Raw genomic sequence first — 15916 nt, 5'->3', positions numbered from 1 at the left:
CACACACACACATTGTTCTTGGAAACAAGTAACGCGTGCAAGCAGAATAAACAAATTTAAAAGACCAGTGTTTACAGTGAAAAGTAAGTCTCCCTCCAACACTTCCCATTCTTATGCCAGTGTCCCTTTCTGCCCAGTGTCCCTTTCCGGAAGCAAACACAGCATCAGTTTCCTATGGTGCCTTCCAGGTTATTCTATATCAGAATTCTCAATTCTGGCTGCACATCAGAATCTCTTGGAGAAGTTTTTTTAAATTTTTAATTGATTTTTAGAGAGAGAGGAAGGGAGAGGGAGAGAGAAACATCCATTGGCTGTCTCCTGCATGCCCCCCTACTGGGGATCAACTCTGACACCCAGCATACGCCCTGTCAAATAATCTAACCTGGCAACCTTTCGGGGCATGGGATGACACTCAACCAACTGAGCAATACGGGCCAGGGCTCTTGGAGAACTTTTAAAAGATAACAATGTTTGGGTCCCATCCCCAGATATTATGATTGAATTGGTGTAGAGTGGGATCAAGCATTGGTGATTTATTTTTAAGTCCTTCTCTCCTCCCAGGAGATTTTAATGAATATCCACAGTTGGAAAGCCAGTGATCTATGCATATTCAAGACTATACATTATCTATATATCTATATCTATATATCTATATCTATAATAAAGGGGACATACAATATACACTATTCTACAGTTTTAAAAATTTAATATTATACCTTGATGATGTTCCATGTCAGAGCATACAGAGCTGCTTTCTGGCTATCTATTGCTCAGTAACAAATCACTCCAACACTTAGTGGCTTTTAACAACAATAAGCAGTCTGTTATTTATCGTGGTTTCTGTGGGTCAGGAATTTGGTAAAAGCTTGACTGGTGGTGTCGCATAGAGCTATAGTGAGAGTGTGGCTAGAATTGGGACAGAGAATGGGGGATGAAGCAGCTGAAGGCTGTCTGGACATCTCTCTGCAGGTAGTCTTAGGGTTTCTCTTTGTGTCTCACACCATGGAAATTTCAGGGCAGTCTGTGCTTAAATGACAGCTAAATGCCTCAAGAGCCAGCATTCCAGCAAGCAAAGAGGATGCTGCATAGCCCCTTACGATCTAGTCTCAGACGTCACATAGCCTCACTTCTATTGCACATAGTTGGTTGAAAGTTGTAAAAGCCCACCTGATTTCAGGGGAGGGCAATAGACCCCAAGTCTCAATGGGAGAAGTGTCAAAGCCACATTGTAAGAAGAACATGTGGTATGGGAAATATTGCTGTAGTCATCTTTGGCCACAGTAGCTGCATGGTATTCCATTGTTTGGGTGTACTGTCATTGATTTGGGACATTCATGTTGTTTTCTTTTCTATAAATATATTACAAATAGTACTTTGAATGATTATGGGTATTTTTCCTCTGCCACCTCGGTCCTAATCCCCAGAGGGGGCTTGGCCCTTCTAGATCTCTTGCCTCTCAGGGCCACTGTGTGGCAGGGCAGGAAGCAAGCACTCTCAGGCTCAAAAAGAGATCCCCTCCTGCTTTGGACCTTTGAGGGAAGTTAGGCTGATTGTCCTGGAGGGGGGAAGGCAGGAGAGCCATGTAGTCAGGGGAAAGGAGATTTTTGAAAGCCTCCCCAAGATTGAGATGGGGCCTAGGTTTTTCAGGGTCTTTGAGTGGCAAGGATCTGCGCCTCTCCCTGACATGGGAAGCTGGAGCCATAACAATCGACCCCTGAGCCCAGTGAAGGGCAGAACTGTTGGCCTGTCAGGGTCCATACCAGCTTGGACAAGGGGCACATTTGTGGTAGCAGGGTGGACTGAAGGCCAGAGGGCTTTTTCCTGGTTGGACTGAGTTAGACCAACAGCCCTTCACATGACACTGGGGTGAGGCAGCGGTCACCATAATTATCAGGATTGAATATTCTGCTAGAATTGTGGGAGTTTGGAACATACAACATTTAATTTGGAGAAAGAAAGGAAATGTGACTCTTATACCTGGGGTGGAGCAGAATTCACTCTCGTCACAAATATTTAGGTACAGAAAGTGATCTGTTATTTGACATTTCCTGGCTATCACAAGCTGGGGTCCCAGAGTTGTTCTTCCAGGGATATGTGCTAGGTTCTATGGGAGATGGCCATTCAAAATGGAACATGATCTTTGCATTAAAATATTGACTTTCCCATTATTTTTTTTACTTAAACTCTCATATTTTTAAATAGCCAGAACAACTTCTTAAAGAATTAGTAGTGAAACTATTCTATCTTTCTGAACAAGTTTTTATTAAGAAGACAAGAATATAATCAGCCCTGGCCAGTGTGGCTCAGTTGGTTGGGTATTGTCCCATGCACTGAGGAATGCTGGTTCCATTTCCGTTCAGGGCACATGCCCAGGCTGCAGGCTTGATTCCCAGTGAGGGGCGTGCAAGAGGCAGCCAATTGATGTTTTAATTAATTAGTTAATTAATTAATTTTAAAATCTATATTGTTGAAAGTATTACGTATGTTCCCTCCAATTGTTGTTTTGCCCTCACACTGATGTTTCACTCCATCTTCCTCTCTCTTCTTCTCTCTCTCTAAATATCAATTAAAAAAAAGAATATAATCAAGCAAGTGTGTAAAGATTTAACAACACAAATGTTCATTAAGAACATCAATATTAGAAACAGGCTAAATAACCAATAGTTGATGTATGTTAAATAAATTATGTTACAGTCACCCAATAGAAATCTATGGGGGCCATTAAAAATCACATAATAAAAGAATATTTAATTCACAGAAATGTTTACATATGTTATTCAACAAACAAAATATATACTGCACATAGTTTTGTTTTAAAAATTATATTTAGACTAGAGGCCCATTGCAGGAAGATTCCTGCAAGAATAGGGCTTCCTGCGGCCAGAGCAAAGCAGAGAAGGGAGCGAAACCCACAGAGGCAGGCTTCCTTCCCACCTCCGCCGCCCCGCTTGCTTCTCTGCAGCTTCGCTCCCTTCTGTAGCACTTGGCTTCCTTCTACGTTGTCTTCAGTCTTTGCTCCATGCCTGCGTATGCAAATTAACCACCATCTTTGTTGGTTTAATTTGCATACTCATCTGATTGGCTGGTGGGCATAGCGGAGTGACACCAATTTGCATGTTTCTCTTTTATTAGTGTAGATGATTGGGAAAGAAAGATGTATATCAAAATATTTTTCTGAGTGGTAATCATTCTTTTTATTTACCTGCATTTTCTCAATTTTCTACAACACAAAGATGTATTACTTTCCAAAGAGAAAAATAATAAAAGTTTTGGTTTAAAAAAAAAAGAAGGAAAATAGCCCTAGCTAGTTTGGGTCAGTGGTTGGAGCGTTGACCTGCAGACCAAAGGGTCATGGGTTCAATTCCCGGTCAAGGGCATGTACCTTGGTTGCAGACTTGATCCTGGGCCCTGGTAGGGGTGCATGTGGGAGGCAACGAATCAATGTGTGTCTCTCACATCGATGTTTCTCTCTCTCCCCCCACTTCCCTTCCACTCTATCTGAAAGCAATGGAAAAATAGCATTGAGCAAGGATTCCCCAAAACAAAGGGAAATATATTTGCATTACTTCTGCTTGTTACAAAATATCACTGCTTACCTTACATTATAAGTATGCTTAGCTTACATTATCATTATTAGTGGCTACATTTATTGCAAACTGTCCATCAGCCAAAGTCAATACATATACTGCCTCTAATCCACACAACAATTCTCTAAAATAAGTATCATTGTTAATCATTATCAGCAAATGAGAAAATTGAAACCAGAGATTAAGTAATTTGCCCAATGACTAAGTTTTTATATTACAGGAGAGGATTCAAACTCAGCTCACTTCAGTCCTAAAGCCCAAGTATACCCTTCTACCTGTTGCCTTTCTACTAGTATAATCACAAAGCTTGTTTTTAGGAGCCAATTTTACCTGATTTTTTAGGACTCCCCAAAGTTCTTAACTGCTTTTGAGTTACAGATCCCTTTTAGAATCAGAGCTTTCGAAAAATGCACAGAGGTTAAAATGCACATAAAGACAAACTTTTAGTACATGGCTCATCTATTAACTTAGGTTAGACCCTTATGGTAAAACAAGGAGAACTTCACAGACTCACCACACTCCAGGGACAGACCCAAGTAACTGCAAAAAGTCACCAAGTCAACAGGTGGCTGAACTATTAGGAACTGCTATCAACTCCAGGTTAAGAGTAAAAACAAATGAAATATGGGAGTGCACCAAGGTAGTATAAAATGAGGGGGCAGATCAAGCAGGCTGTTCGAGCAATCCTAAGGGTTAGCTCAGTGGTTCTCAACCTTCTTGCCCTTTAAATATAGTTCCTCATGTTGTGACCCAGCCATAAAATTATTTTCGTTGCTACTTCATAACTGTAATGTTGCTACTGTTATGAATCGTCATGTAAATATCTGATATGCAGGATGGTCTTAGGCGACCCCTGTGAAAGGGTCATTCGACTGCCAAAGGGGTCGCGACCCACAGGTTGAGAACCACTGACATAGAGGCTAAATCAACATTTAATGCCAGAGAAATGTCCTGAAGGGGGACACTCAGTGCCAAGTTTACCACTGGGGCCCAAGGACACACGGATTACCCACTGTTTCTCACTACCCCAGTCAGCCACTGTGCCTTTCACGCTGTTCTTGCTTCTGTACCCACTTCCTTCCCTCCGTTCTCTTAACCTCCATCCCAGGCCAGTTCCTTATATTTCTGGAAAGGTTGCAACAGCTTCCTTACTAACTTTCTATCCCCAGATTCAACTTCTTATTTAAGTACCGATGTCTGAATTCTCTCTCCCATACCTTCAATGATGGGGTAATCCAGTTAATCTTGGATAGTTATGATAACTAATAATGATTAGATGATTCCTATTAAATTGAGCAGTATGAAATTGCCACTTGTGTAGGATAAAAAGAGTCCAAGGGGGGCAATTTCATATGCTTCAACTTAATAGACACTGGGTGCATAGCTTTGCACCATTCAGCATATTATCTCATTTAATCTCCACAACAGCCCTCTAAAATAACTCTGATTTTACAGATAATCAAAGTGAGGTCTAGGACAAATTAAATACTTTATACAGGTAGCAAATGTCGGGCCCAGACTCAGTTCCAGGTCTAATTTCCAAAATTCCACCTTTAGCAACTTGGGAACTGTCTTCTTATAATATCTCTGTCCTGCTGTTGTATTTCTGAGGGTCCTTCGAATTCGAAAATAAGAGAATCGTTGAAATCTAAAGCTGGGAAAGACTTTGATGCAGAGATTGTGAAATAGGGGCCTAGAGGTGCCAGACCCACAATGTACATGAGAGAAGCTGCCTGAGTGGTTAGCATGCAGCCTAAAGCTCCAAATTGGGGAGGCTCTGGGGAAGGGGCCATGGAGAGGAGGGGTGAGGAGCCGGGGGATGGGAGCTGGGTGGGCAGTGCCTCTCGGCTCTAATCATTCATGCCATGGAGGAAAGAGAACACAATTACTACGTTTTCCGATTCGCCAAGAGAAGCCAAACACATCTAAGCAGTAATTGAAGGATTCTGTCAACTGTTGAGAAACACTACACAGGGCAGAGAAAACAAATCTACAGGTAGATGGTCCCTGTGCCACCTACTCTGCAGCATCTGCTTCAATGTCTGTTTTTTTAGTTAAGCTCACTTCCTGCTCTGTGCAAAAATCTCTTGTCAGTTATTAGTGGGCCAAGGTGAAGAGAGAACTCTCACCTTCTCCCATCTGGGGCCCAGCGGCATCTAGAACACTCTGATCCTCGTAATCCTTCTTCTTGGGGAATATTAATGACTTAATCTCCCAAGCTCACTCCCTGTCCTATGCAGCCACATCTGTGAGATTTGCAGACAAGACCCAGAGAAGTCGCGGTGTAGCAGAACGCATCCTGACTCAGTTTTGCCACAGACGACCAAACTGTCCTCAGAAGGCCAGCCTCAGCCCCTCCGCGGAAGTAACCATCAAACTTCCCGGCCATGGACGAGGTGACGGAAGAAGAGGTGGAGAAGTTTCTGGACTCAAATGTCAGCTTTGCCAAACAGTATTACGACCTCCGCTACCGAGCAAAGGTCATCTCAGACTTGCTGGGGGCCAAGGAGGCAGCCGTGGACTTCAGCAGCTACCACCCGCTGAGCAGCGTGGAGGAGAGTGAAATCATCTTCGACCTCCTGCGGGACTTCCAGGAGAACCTGCAGGCCGAGAAATGCATCTTCAATGTCATGAAGAAGCTGTGCTTCCTCCTGCAGGCAGACCGCATGAGCCTGTTCATGTACCGGGCCCGAAATGGCATCGCGGAGCTAGCCACCCGCCTCTTCAATGTCCACAAAGATGCTGCCCTTGAGGAGTGTCTCGTGGTGCCCGACTCCGAGATTGTGTTCCCCCTGGACATGGGCGTGGTGGGCCACGTCGCACACTCTAAAAAGCTCACCAACGTCCCCAACACAGAAGAGGTACCCTCTTCCCCATAGGAGGGGGGGCAGGGAGGCATTATTGGGGGGGGAGGGGCGTTCTGACTGCAAAGCCCACTGGGATGGGGGAGCTGCTGGCCACTATGACTGAGCTGGTGATGACTTGGTGCTTCTTTTTATTTATTATTTATGACTTTTTATTTGGGAGGAAAAACTTAAGAGTTGAATTTTAAAAATAGTACAGAGAACTGTATACGTTTCATCTAAATTCACCAGTTGTTTATATCTTGCCACACTTGCTTTGTGTCTCCATTCTTTCAGATCCATTAGAGAGTCAGTTGCAGAGAAATGCCCTTTTAACCTTGGGCTCTTTGTTGTGTATTTCCAGACCAGGAAAAGATCTTAAGTATCCACAGTACAAGGTCAAATTCAGGAAATGTAACACTGGTACAATACTATTATCTAATGAACAGTCCTATTCCATCTGTCCAGTCACCTCAATGGAAGCCCTGTCTCTTGTCTCCTTGAATCTGCAGGAGTTCCCCAGTCTGTCTTTGTTTTCCATGATGCGGATGTTTTTGAAGGGTACAGGCCAAATACTTTACAGGAATGTCCCTCCATGTGGGCTTGTCTGACATGTTTTCATGCTAGATTCAGGTTGTGTGTTTCTGGCAGGACACCACCGAGGTGAGGTGATGCTTTGCTTCGTGCGTTAACTCAGGAGACAGGATGGCAGTCTGCCTCATTCCTGGACATGTTAGCATCGAGCACTTGGTTGAGCACTTGGCTCCTTCTTCTAAGAGTCCAGCGTTGTGTGGGATTCTACTGGCAGCCCTGACAAAGACCTCTTTGATCTCCGGGGGTAAATCCCTTGAATGCAGCTCTCCCCATAGCCCCCTGCCAGGGCCAACTCCTACTCATCCTTCAGATCTCAGCTTAAAGGTCACCTCCTCCAGGAGGCCATCCTGGATCCCTGTTACAGCCTCCTTCCTAACACCTGTTACCACAATAAGTAAGTCCTGGGGGCCGGGGACCATGCCTGCCTTTTTCTTTTCCTTATCTCAGGACCCAGAATCCAGCAGATGCCCAGTAAACACTTGGCATGAAAGATTCACAACCAGGTTATGGCATACAGTGGACTCTTGAGCAATACGGTTTGAACTGTGCAGGTTTTAAAAATCCACGTATAAGTTGATCCATGCAGTTCAAACCCGTGTAGTCCAAGGGATCAATTCCTCTAACACAGGGGTTCTTAAACTACGGCCCGCGGGCCACATGCAAATACAAATATTGTATTTGTTCCCGTTTTATTTTTTTACTTCAAAATAAGATATGTGCAGTGTGCATAGGAATTTGTTCATAGTTTTTTTTTAAACTATAGTCCGGCCCTCCAATGGTCTGAGGGACAGTGAACTGGCCCCCTGTTTAAAAAGTTTGAGGACCCCTGCTCTAACACCTTCTCACCTAAGACAATGTTTGCCCCGCGATAGCAAGACCCATGCAGTTCCCATTTATTGCTGTACTGGCTAAACCAGGAGCCTGTGTTTGGTCATTTCCAAGATCCAGCCTCGAAGTTTGTGTCTTTGTGCTCATCTTACCTCTGACTTTATTTCAAATTAAGGATTTTAAGGTTAAAAAGAGGAGGAGCCATGGGGCTTCAGAGATCATCTCATTGAACTTTTATTCAGTGAGTGAGAAGCCTGAAGCCAGGAGAGCTTGAGAAGGGGCTTGCTCAAAGTCACTAAGGAGTGACTGCAGGCCCAGGACCTCACATCCATCCATGAAGAATTCAAACGGGTCCTCTTTTTGACTCAGATTCCTTGGCAAGATAAGAAGCGCACACGTGGGCCTGTGTGGGAGATGGTTTTCTTTGAAACACACTGGGCGGGACCTCCCGTGGGATTCCGCTCTCCCTTATCTCCCATGGACACCCATGGCCAAGGGTAACGGTCCTGCACCCAGGGAGCTTTCCTGGGGACTCGCCTATCACTGGATTGGGGGGTGTTCTCCCTTCACGTCTCTCTAGATTTTAAGTGGAGCCAACATGGATTGTCACGGTCTATGACACACTCTGACTATATCTGTTTTACAGAGGATGGAACTGAAACCTGGAAAGGTCAGTTAAGTAACTTGGTCAGGGTCCTGCAGAGAGAAAGGGGCAGCGTGGGGATCGGAACCCGGGCACCCTGGCCTGTGCCCACACTCTTCACTGCCCCACTCTTCTAGACCTCCTCCTTATCTGTAAAATGACGGCTCTGGGCCAGGTGCTGTTTAAAACCAAAGGTCACTTCAAATCATACGGCAGAACGTTAGGGTGTGGAGCTTTGAGGTCTGATCTGGGGTGAACCATGACTCAGTCACTTTCTAAGAACATGGCCTTGGCAAATCGTTTAGCCTGTCCGGGCTCACTTCCTAATTTATAAAATGGGTGAGAATACCTACTTCACAGTGCTACTGGAGGATTAAAGGAGAGAATTGCTTCTCATCTAGTGGGGTTCTGGACACATTGTAATGGCTCATAGTGGCAGCTCCTGCTTCTTGTTACTGTTATTACTGTTTTGTTGTTGTTGGGATGGACACTGTGCCAGGTCTGCATGGGACTTGGGGAAGAATCCAGTCGTGGCTCCTTGCCCTTCTGGAGCTTTCGATTTAGATTCTATTTACAGGAAAAACAGAGAGCAGAGGTACCAAGAGCTTCTCTGGGTCCTGGTGTTGCAGGGCTGGGAATTTAGTTCCCTGATTTCAAAGATCCCAGTCCAAGAGTTTGCTGAGCCCTGTCTAAGGGACAGCCTGCCACTTCCTGTTCCACCTCAAGGTTCACTCTGGAAGTCATGCCTGTGTTTCTCTGGAAGTTTCCCAGCCTTGGTCAGTCTCTGGGCTGGTGGCTCAGGCCTGGCGGTGAAGCCAGTGCAGGCCACTGAGTCTTGTGTACTTGGGCATTTGCATGTGTTTGCTTCTCCTGTTGTTCCTGCTTGAGAAATCTTATTCTATTTGGGGCTCTGACAGTGACTGGGGATTGAAGTGGGGGCAGTGTTAGGGGACTGAACCCTTAACTGGTGGGGTCTGATGATCGCTCCAGGTAGATAGTGTCTGAACTGAACTGAATTATAGGACACTCAGCTGGTGCCGGAGAATTAGTCAGCGGAGGAAAAACACCCACACGTCTGGTTGTAGAAGTAGCATAGAAATGTGGTAATGTGAGATGAGAGTAAAGGAAAACAGTGAGTTTTTCCTAGACAAGGACAAATCCCATTCTGAGGACGGTCCTCTCAAAGACCCTTATATCAGATATCCAGCTTTCCTGCTCTCTTCCTCCTCCTATAAGACTGGGAACCCAGCACTCTACATCAGAAAGAAACTGCAAGGAGAACCTGTCCCAATACTCTGCTTTTTACCGAAGAGGAAGCTGATGCCTAGAGAGGTTTCAATTACTGACAATGTACTGATGGGCCCCTGCAGCCACTCAGAGAACAAGTCTCTCCCTCCCTGGGGCTCCAGGGTACCACTCATCCCATGGGAGCACCTGACATTATGGTTGGGATTGTGGGTTCATGTTTTACATGATGTCCCCACTATACTGTGAGAACCCAGTGAGGACAACCTCAGCTTTCTTACTAGTCTTGGCATATCCAATGCCTCTGGCAAAGTCAGTGCTTGATAAATATGAATGAATGAATGAATCAATCAATAATCAATCAATCAGTCAATCAATCAATCAGTGTATTAATGAGTGAATAAAGTCACTATGCCACATGCCAGCAAGGAATTATCTATAGAACAGGAAAAGTGACAGTTCTAGGTGGCAGGTTGATATGAGGGGTAATGAGACAATATATGTAAATTGTCTGGCTCTGGGCCTAGTACATCATCATTATTCAATAAACAGTAGATCTCATCATGAGACACAGTGGAGCTTGGCACTGTGAATGTTTTAAAACAGGAACTGAGGAGTCTGGGAATGAGAGGCAGTATTGCATTGCATTGGAATAAAATCTAATCCCTGTACAGTGGCCTCCAAGGCCCTGCCAGGTAGGCCCTGCCCCTGTCTCTCACTGCCTTGCCCTCCACTTCCCTTCTCCCACCCTGTGCTTCAGCCACACTGGTCTTCTTTCTGTTTCTCAGGTCATTGTCCACGTCCACCCTTGCACCCCCGTGTTGGCCTTTGCCTACTCTGTGTTTCCTGCTTTGAATGCGCTTCACTCGCCTGGCTCCTGTGAGTCCTCAGCTCTCGGGATTACCTCTTCAGAGAAGCCTCCTTCACCATCTTTACTAACTACAGTAGCTTCAGCCTGCCACCCCTGTCTATAGCATCACCCCCTTTTTCTCCTTCAGAGCAGTCACACAACCTGGAGGGAGAATGCTTAGTTGTTTACCCACTTTTTGTCTGCCTACCCCATTTCACCAGGGAAAGAAGTTTACCCATCTTGTTCACTGCTCTAGGCCAGAGTCTAGAACAGGGGTGGGCAAACTTTTTGACTCGAGGGCCACAATGGGTTCTTAAACTGGACCAGAGGGCCGGAACAAAAGCATGGATGGAGTGTTTGTGTGAACTAATATAAATTCAAAGTAAACATCGTTACATAAAAGGGTACGGTCTTTTTTTTTTAGTTTTATTCATTTCAAATGGACCGGATCCGTAGTCTGCCCACGGCCGGTCTAGAACAATACCTACATACTTACAGAAAGTGCTCTCTTCATGTTAACGGAACAAATGGATGACTTGGGGCTTTCCCTAGCTGGGTGTCTGATTCCTAGACTTTAAGCAATAAGCAATCTGAGCTAAATGGCTCCTAAGGCCCCTTCTGCGTCTGTTCATCTGAGTTTCTATGACACAGTTTAGAACACTTTATATGCTGAAAATGTAAGGATGACAACAATTATGCAAATGCCAGTCAACTGGTAGCTGTATTATGTGTAAAGGGCATTCCAGGATGAGAACTCAAGGGAAAGATGGTAACATCAGCCTCAGACGCAGGTGAGGCCCAAATACTGCTTGCCCTGGTAGAGGTGAGGTGAATGTTGCAAGACGGAACTGACCTCATGAAATGAGCCTGAGCACGCCCCACGCATACCTGGGCTCAGGGATTTGTCAGTGTCCTTAGAGAAGGACATGGAAAATGCTCTGTGGCTAATGCCTCTTTGGAGGTTTTGTTTAATCCACGGATGCTAATTCAAGCACAGCACGACAGGCTTCTCTTAATTCCTTCACCCTTCGCCTGGTGTGAGACGGCTTCGCTGACAATAATGCTGTTGCCAATTTATTCAATCCCACTGCAGAGCATCTCCCTCTGAACTTCTGAATCGAGAAAAGACTCTGCACACTCATTTCTTGCAAAGCTCTCAGTTGGCTCGGTGAAGTACACCTCCATCCTCACAATAGCATGAGCTGGGCATGTCTGGGCTGGCATGTGTTCCAAGCAATGCTGACAGTTGGTAAACCTTACAGTGATACCAGGAAACAGGAAGGTGGATTCTTTTGGAATGAAGACAACAATTTAGGATCTGTCTCCTCTTTCTGACCACACAGACGGCACCGCCCTATACTGGTCTCCCAGGCTGCTTTAAGGGTGGAGTGTATGTGTGTCTGTACTCTCACAGCTTTGAGCCAACCACTATGTCCTATATCACTATTGCTGATCTATCAATGTACTGGCCTGACATTTAGTCTCCCCTGTGTCGCCCGTGTTCAGCATAAAGCCTGATGCACAGTGGGCCTCCCATTCAGGTTTGTAGGAGGGGGATTTCCATGGGACTGGCTGTGTGGCACTAGAATTGGACTATCAGAAAAGCTGAAAGCAACATATTCTTTTGTTCAATGACCTGGACCGAGGTCTAACCTTATCCAGGCTTCCCCAAAAGGCAGCAGAGCTGGGGGCAGGTTTTGGAGTCACACACCCCCAAGTAACAAGTAAAGTTAACCTTCTCGAGTTTCAGTTTCCCCTTCTATAAGATGGGGCACTCGTGGTCCCCATCTCGTAAGTTATCGGGAGAATTACATTGAGATGGTGCAGGTGAAGTGCCAGGCACAATGCCTGCTAGCAGTTGTGCTTATTATACCCACGAAGGTCTTTTTCTCATTAAGTTTCTGTTTGGGGCTTAACTGAACCTTCTCTAAACCTCCCTCCCCAGGCAAAGTCAGCCCCGCAAGGCCTCACCCCAGGCCTCCCGCATGCTCTGCTCTCATCTCCTCCACAGCCCTTCACAGGTGCATCTCGGGCTTTCTTCTCCTACTGGACTCCAGAGGCTTTCAGGGCAGACATTCCCTCCGACTGCCTTGCCCTGCTGAAGGGGAGACCCTGGGAATGTCTTCATTCTCTTGTCAACGGAGAACAGGGAGCCCCCTCACCCCATCCCTACCATGGAGCTCTGAGGCATTTTATCGTCTTTGCCCTTCATCTGCCCATCCAGCTTGCTTCTCTGCCTTCTTTCAGGATGAACACTTCTGTGACTTCGTGGACACCCTCACAGAGTACCAGACCAAGAACATCTTGGCTTCCCCCATAATGAATGGGAAGGACGTGGTGGCCATAATCATGGCTGTGAATAAAGTGGGTGGGCCCTACTTCACCAAGAGCGACGAAGAGGTAAGCATGCTTTGGGAAGTGTGGGGTGGCCGTGCTAGCCCATTCTCCCAGCTCACGAAGGCTTCTGAACCTTGCTGTTTGGCTTGGCCTTGGTTTCCCCATCCGTAAGACAAAGCGGTTAGTGTGATGCTCTCTGAGGGAGGCATGGCGGGATCCTGGGCTTTGCAGCCAGGAATGTAGGGGTGATTGTTCTGGCTCTGCTAATATCGAGCTGTTTGACTTGGGCAAGTTACTTAATTTGCCTGAACCTCTGTTTTATTTTTTTTTTATTTGTAAGAAAGAATGACGCAGGGCTTTCCCTAGTTGGGTGTCTGATTTCTGGGCTTTAACATAAACAGTTTTAAAATGAGGATTACTTTACAGCTTTCATCTCTTGGGGTGTTTGTGGTGATCAGATAAGATAACATACATAAATGGCTTAGCACAGGGACTGCAAACCCAATAAATAGTAGCTACATTGACATTGTCCATTCTGTGAGTTTTATACTCTTATAATGCAACATGCTGCGAGTCAGCATTCCACGGTCCATCTGCTCAAATTGCCTCTGATGAAGCTTTTAAAATATTCATGTGTTTGCTGATGGTAGAAGTGACCAGAGGAGGGATTTCTTCTCATCTATTTCCCCACATGCTCTTTGATTTTCAGATTCTGCTCAAGTACCTCAATTTTGCAAATCTAATTATGAAGGTGTTCCATCTGAGTTACCTGCACAACTGTGAGACTCGGCGTGGCCAGGTAGGGAGTTTGGCTCACGGGAATGGGCTGGACACGTGTTTTTCTTTTTTACTGAACATTGATGTGATCAGGAAGGTGGTAAGAACCATCACACAGTCTCTGCCGAACATCCCTGGTGTTAGGAGGTAGTGGATGTTTATAAAGCTCTATTCCAGAGTGATTATATGCGCCAGTTTTCAAGTCAGATAGCTTGGATCTGAATCCCTGCTAGGTCACTTACTAGCTCTAAGACCCGAGCAAACCACTTACTCTCTCCAAGCTTCAGTGTCCCCATTTGTAAAACGGGGATCATTATGGTTCTACCCTCAAAAGATTATTGTACAGAACAAGCACTTGTGCTCAATCAGTGTTTGTTATTCTCCTTCTCTTTAACAACCTATGATATCAAAGAAGTGGAGAGAGTGGTAAGCTGGCCAATGATTTCACCTCCCTGGACCTCAGTTTCACTGTCTATAAAGTGGGGATGATTACCTTGTCTCTATCTCAGCATTACTGTGAGGGTGAAAGGAGATAAACTCTAGAGAACTTGACAGAGTCGCCATTCTCCTCTAGCTCAGTGAGCTGCTGCTTTGTACCTTGAAAACGTTGACTGTTTTGGTGTTTCTGCAGATACTGCTGTGGTCGGGGAGCAAAGTCTTTGAAGAGCTTACGGACATCGAGAGGCAGTTCCACAAAGCCCTGTACACGGTCCGAGCCTTCCTCAACTGCGACAGATACTCTGTGGGGCTCTTAGACATGACCAAGCAGAAGGTGAGAAAGGAGCGAACCTTCCCAAGAACAGGTTAAATATACACCGAGAGGAGCCAGCCTTGTGTCGCCCAGTCTTTGGCACGGGAGGATGTGGATAGTTGTAGAAAGTCGGTCTCAGTTTTACACTGAGGAGAGGAGCACCAACATTTAAAGGGGGGAAGTCAATCTGGGGCACAGGCAAGTAAAAACAACCCGCATCTGCCCTCGTCAGCTAGAAAAGAAAGTGTAGGTGAGAAGGTGTGGGTGAGTGATAAAGAGATTTCTATAAGGGTGACAATCCAGAAAGAAAAAAGCTGCCAACTTCAGGAATTCTCAGAAAATGTATTCAAAGGTGGGCAGAAGCCTGTCCTATGGTTCGGCGAGCCCAGGGCTGACCCAGGCAATGGAAGTGGGGGCAGAGGCTTCGGTCTGGTCCCTCAGAATGCTCAGGGGCCAGGTTTGCCCCAGATACGTTGGCCACGGAGAAAGAGCCGGAGAAGGCTCCTGGCATTGTTTTTCAGCTAGGTTTCCCCACGCTAGCTCTCACCTTGCTCTTTCTCTGTCTCTGCCTCCTGAGCCTAATCATGCTCTGCCTTGGAATAACCAAATAACATTCCAGAGTTATTTAGATTCGTGATTTCCTATCCCAAAGGTCCAAGGTACAGGATTCCTGTCAGTTTCACTTTTATGCCTTGTCATGCCGAGCATGGCGCACAGAGCAATGGAGACTCTCCCAATATTTGGTTGAATGAGTAGGTGAGTCGCAGAATCTGGGGTTGGAAAAGACCTTAGATCTAGTGGAGCAATAAACCCTTTGATAATCCTTCAGAAAGTAGCATATGAATGGATTCATACAAATGAATGGTTCTTTTTAAAAAATATATGTATTTTTTATTGATTTCAGAGAGGAAGGAAGAGGGAGAGAGGGATAGAAACATCAATGATGAGAGAGAATCACTGATTAGCTGCCTCCTGCACGACCCCCACTGGGATCAAGCCCACAACCCGGGCATGTGCCCTTGACCAGAATCGAACCTGGGCCCTTCAGTCCAATAGGCTCTATCCACAGAGCCAAACCTGCTGGTAGTGGTTCTCAACCTTTGGGTCACGACCCCTTTGGCGGTCAAACGACCCTTTCACAGGTGTCACCTAAGACCATCCTGCATATCAGATATTTACATTACGATTCATAACAGTAGCAACATTACAGTTATGAAGTAGCAACGAAAATAATTTTATGGTTGGGTCACAACATGAGGAACTGTATTTAAAGGGCCAGAAGGTTGAGAACCACTGGGCTAGGGCAATGGTTCTTTTTTAAATCCAAAAAATTTCTGAGTAGCTGACTTAGAAAAACTCCATCTTAAGGTGCCCAATTTTTACCTTAAAGGATCTGCAAGCTGCTCTATGCTGTAGCATTCCTCCCTCCATTTCTTTTAAACTCCCTGTAAGGGGAAGTCA

At 45.6% G+C, this 15916-nt stretch overlaps 1 protein-coding gene across 2 annotated transcripts in view; it reads left to right on the top strand.

Moving 5' to 3' along the window:
* Positions 1-5816: 5816 nt before the first annotated feature.
* PDE6A (phosphodiesterase 6A) overlaps positions 5817-15916 on the top strand; it is a 47071-nt gene continuing 36971 nt past the window's right edge. For both annotated transcript variants that reach the window (XM_015565609.1, XM_015565608.1), the window contains exons 1-4: positions 5817-6448; positions 12838-12990; positions 13637-13726; positions 14336-14476. In XM_015565609.1, the coding sequence (XP_015421095.1) occupies positions 5975-6448; positions 12838-12990; positions 13637-13726; positions 14336-14476 (858 nt within the window). In that variant the 5' untranslated portion in view covers positions 5817-5974. The remainder of the gene's footprint in view (positions 6449-12837; positions 12991-13636; positions 13727-14335; positions 14477-15916) is intronic.

This window comes from Myotis davidii, unplaced genomic scaffold, assembly GCF_000327345.1.
Source record: "Myotis davidii unplaced genomic scaffold, ASM32734v1 scaffold18, whole genome shotgun sequence".
In the NCBI taxonomy this organism is placed as follows: Eukaryota; Metazoa; Chordata; class Mammalia; order Chiroptera; family Vespertilionidae; genus Myotis; species Myotis davidii.
The sequence above is the reverse complement of the archived record's forward strand: the minus strand, read 5'-3'. Positions and strand labels throughout refer to the sequence as shown.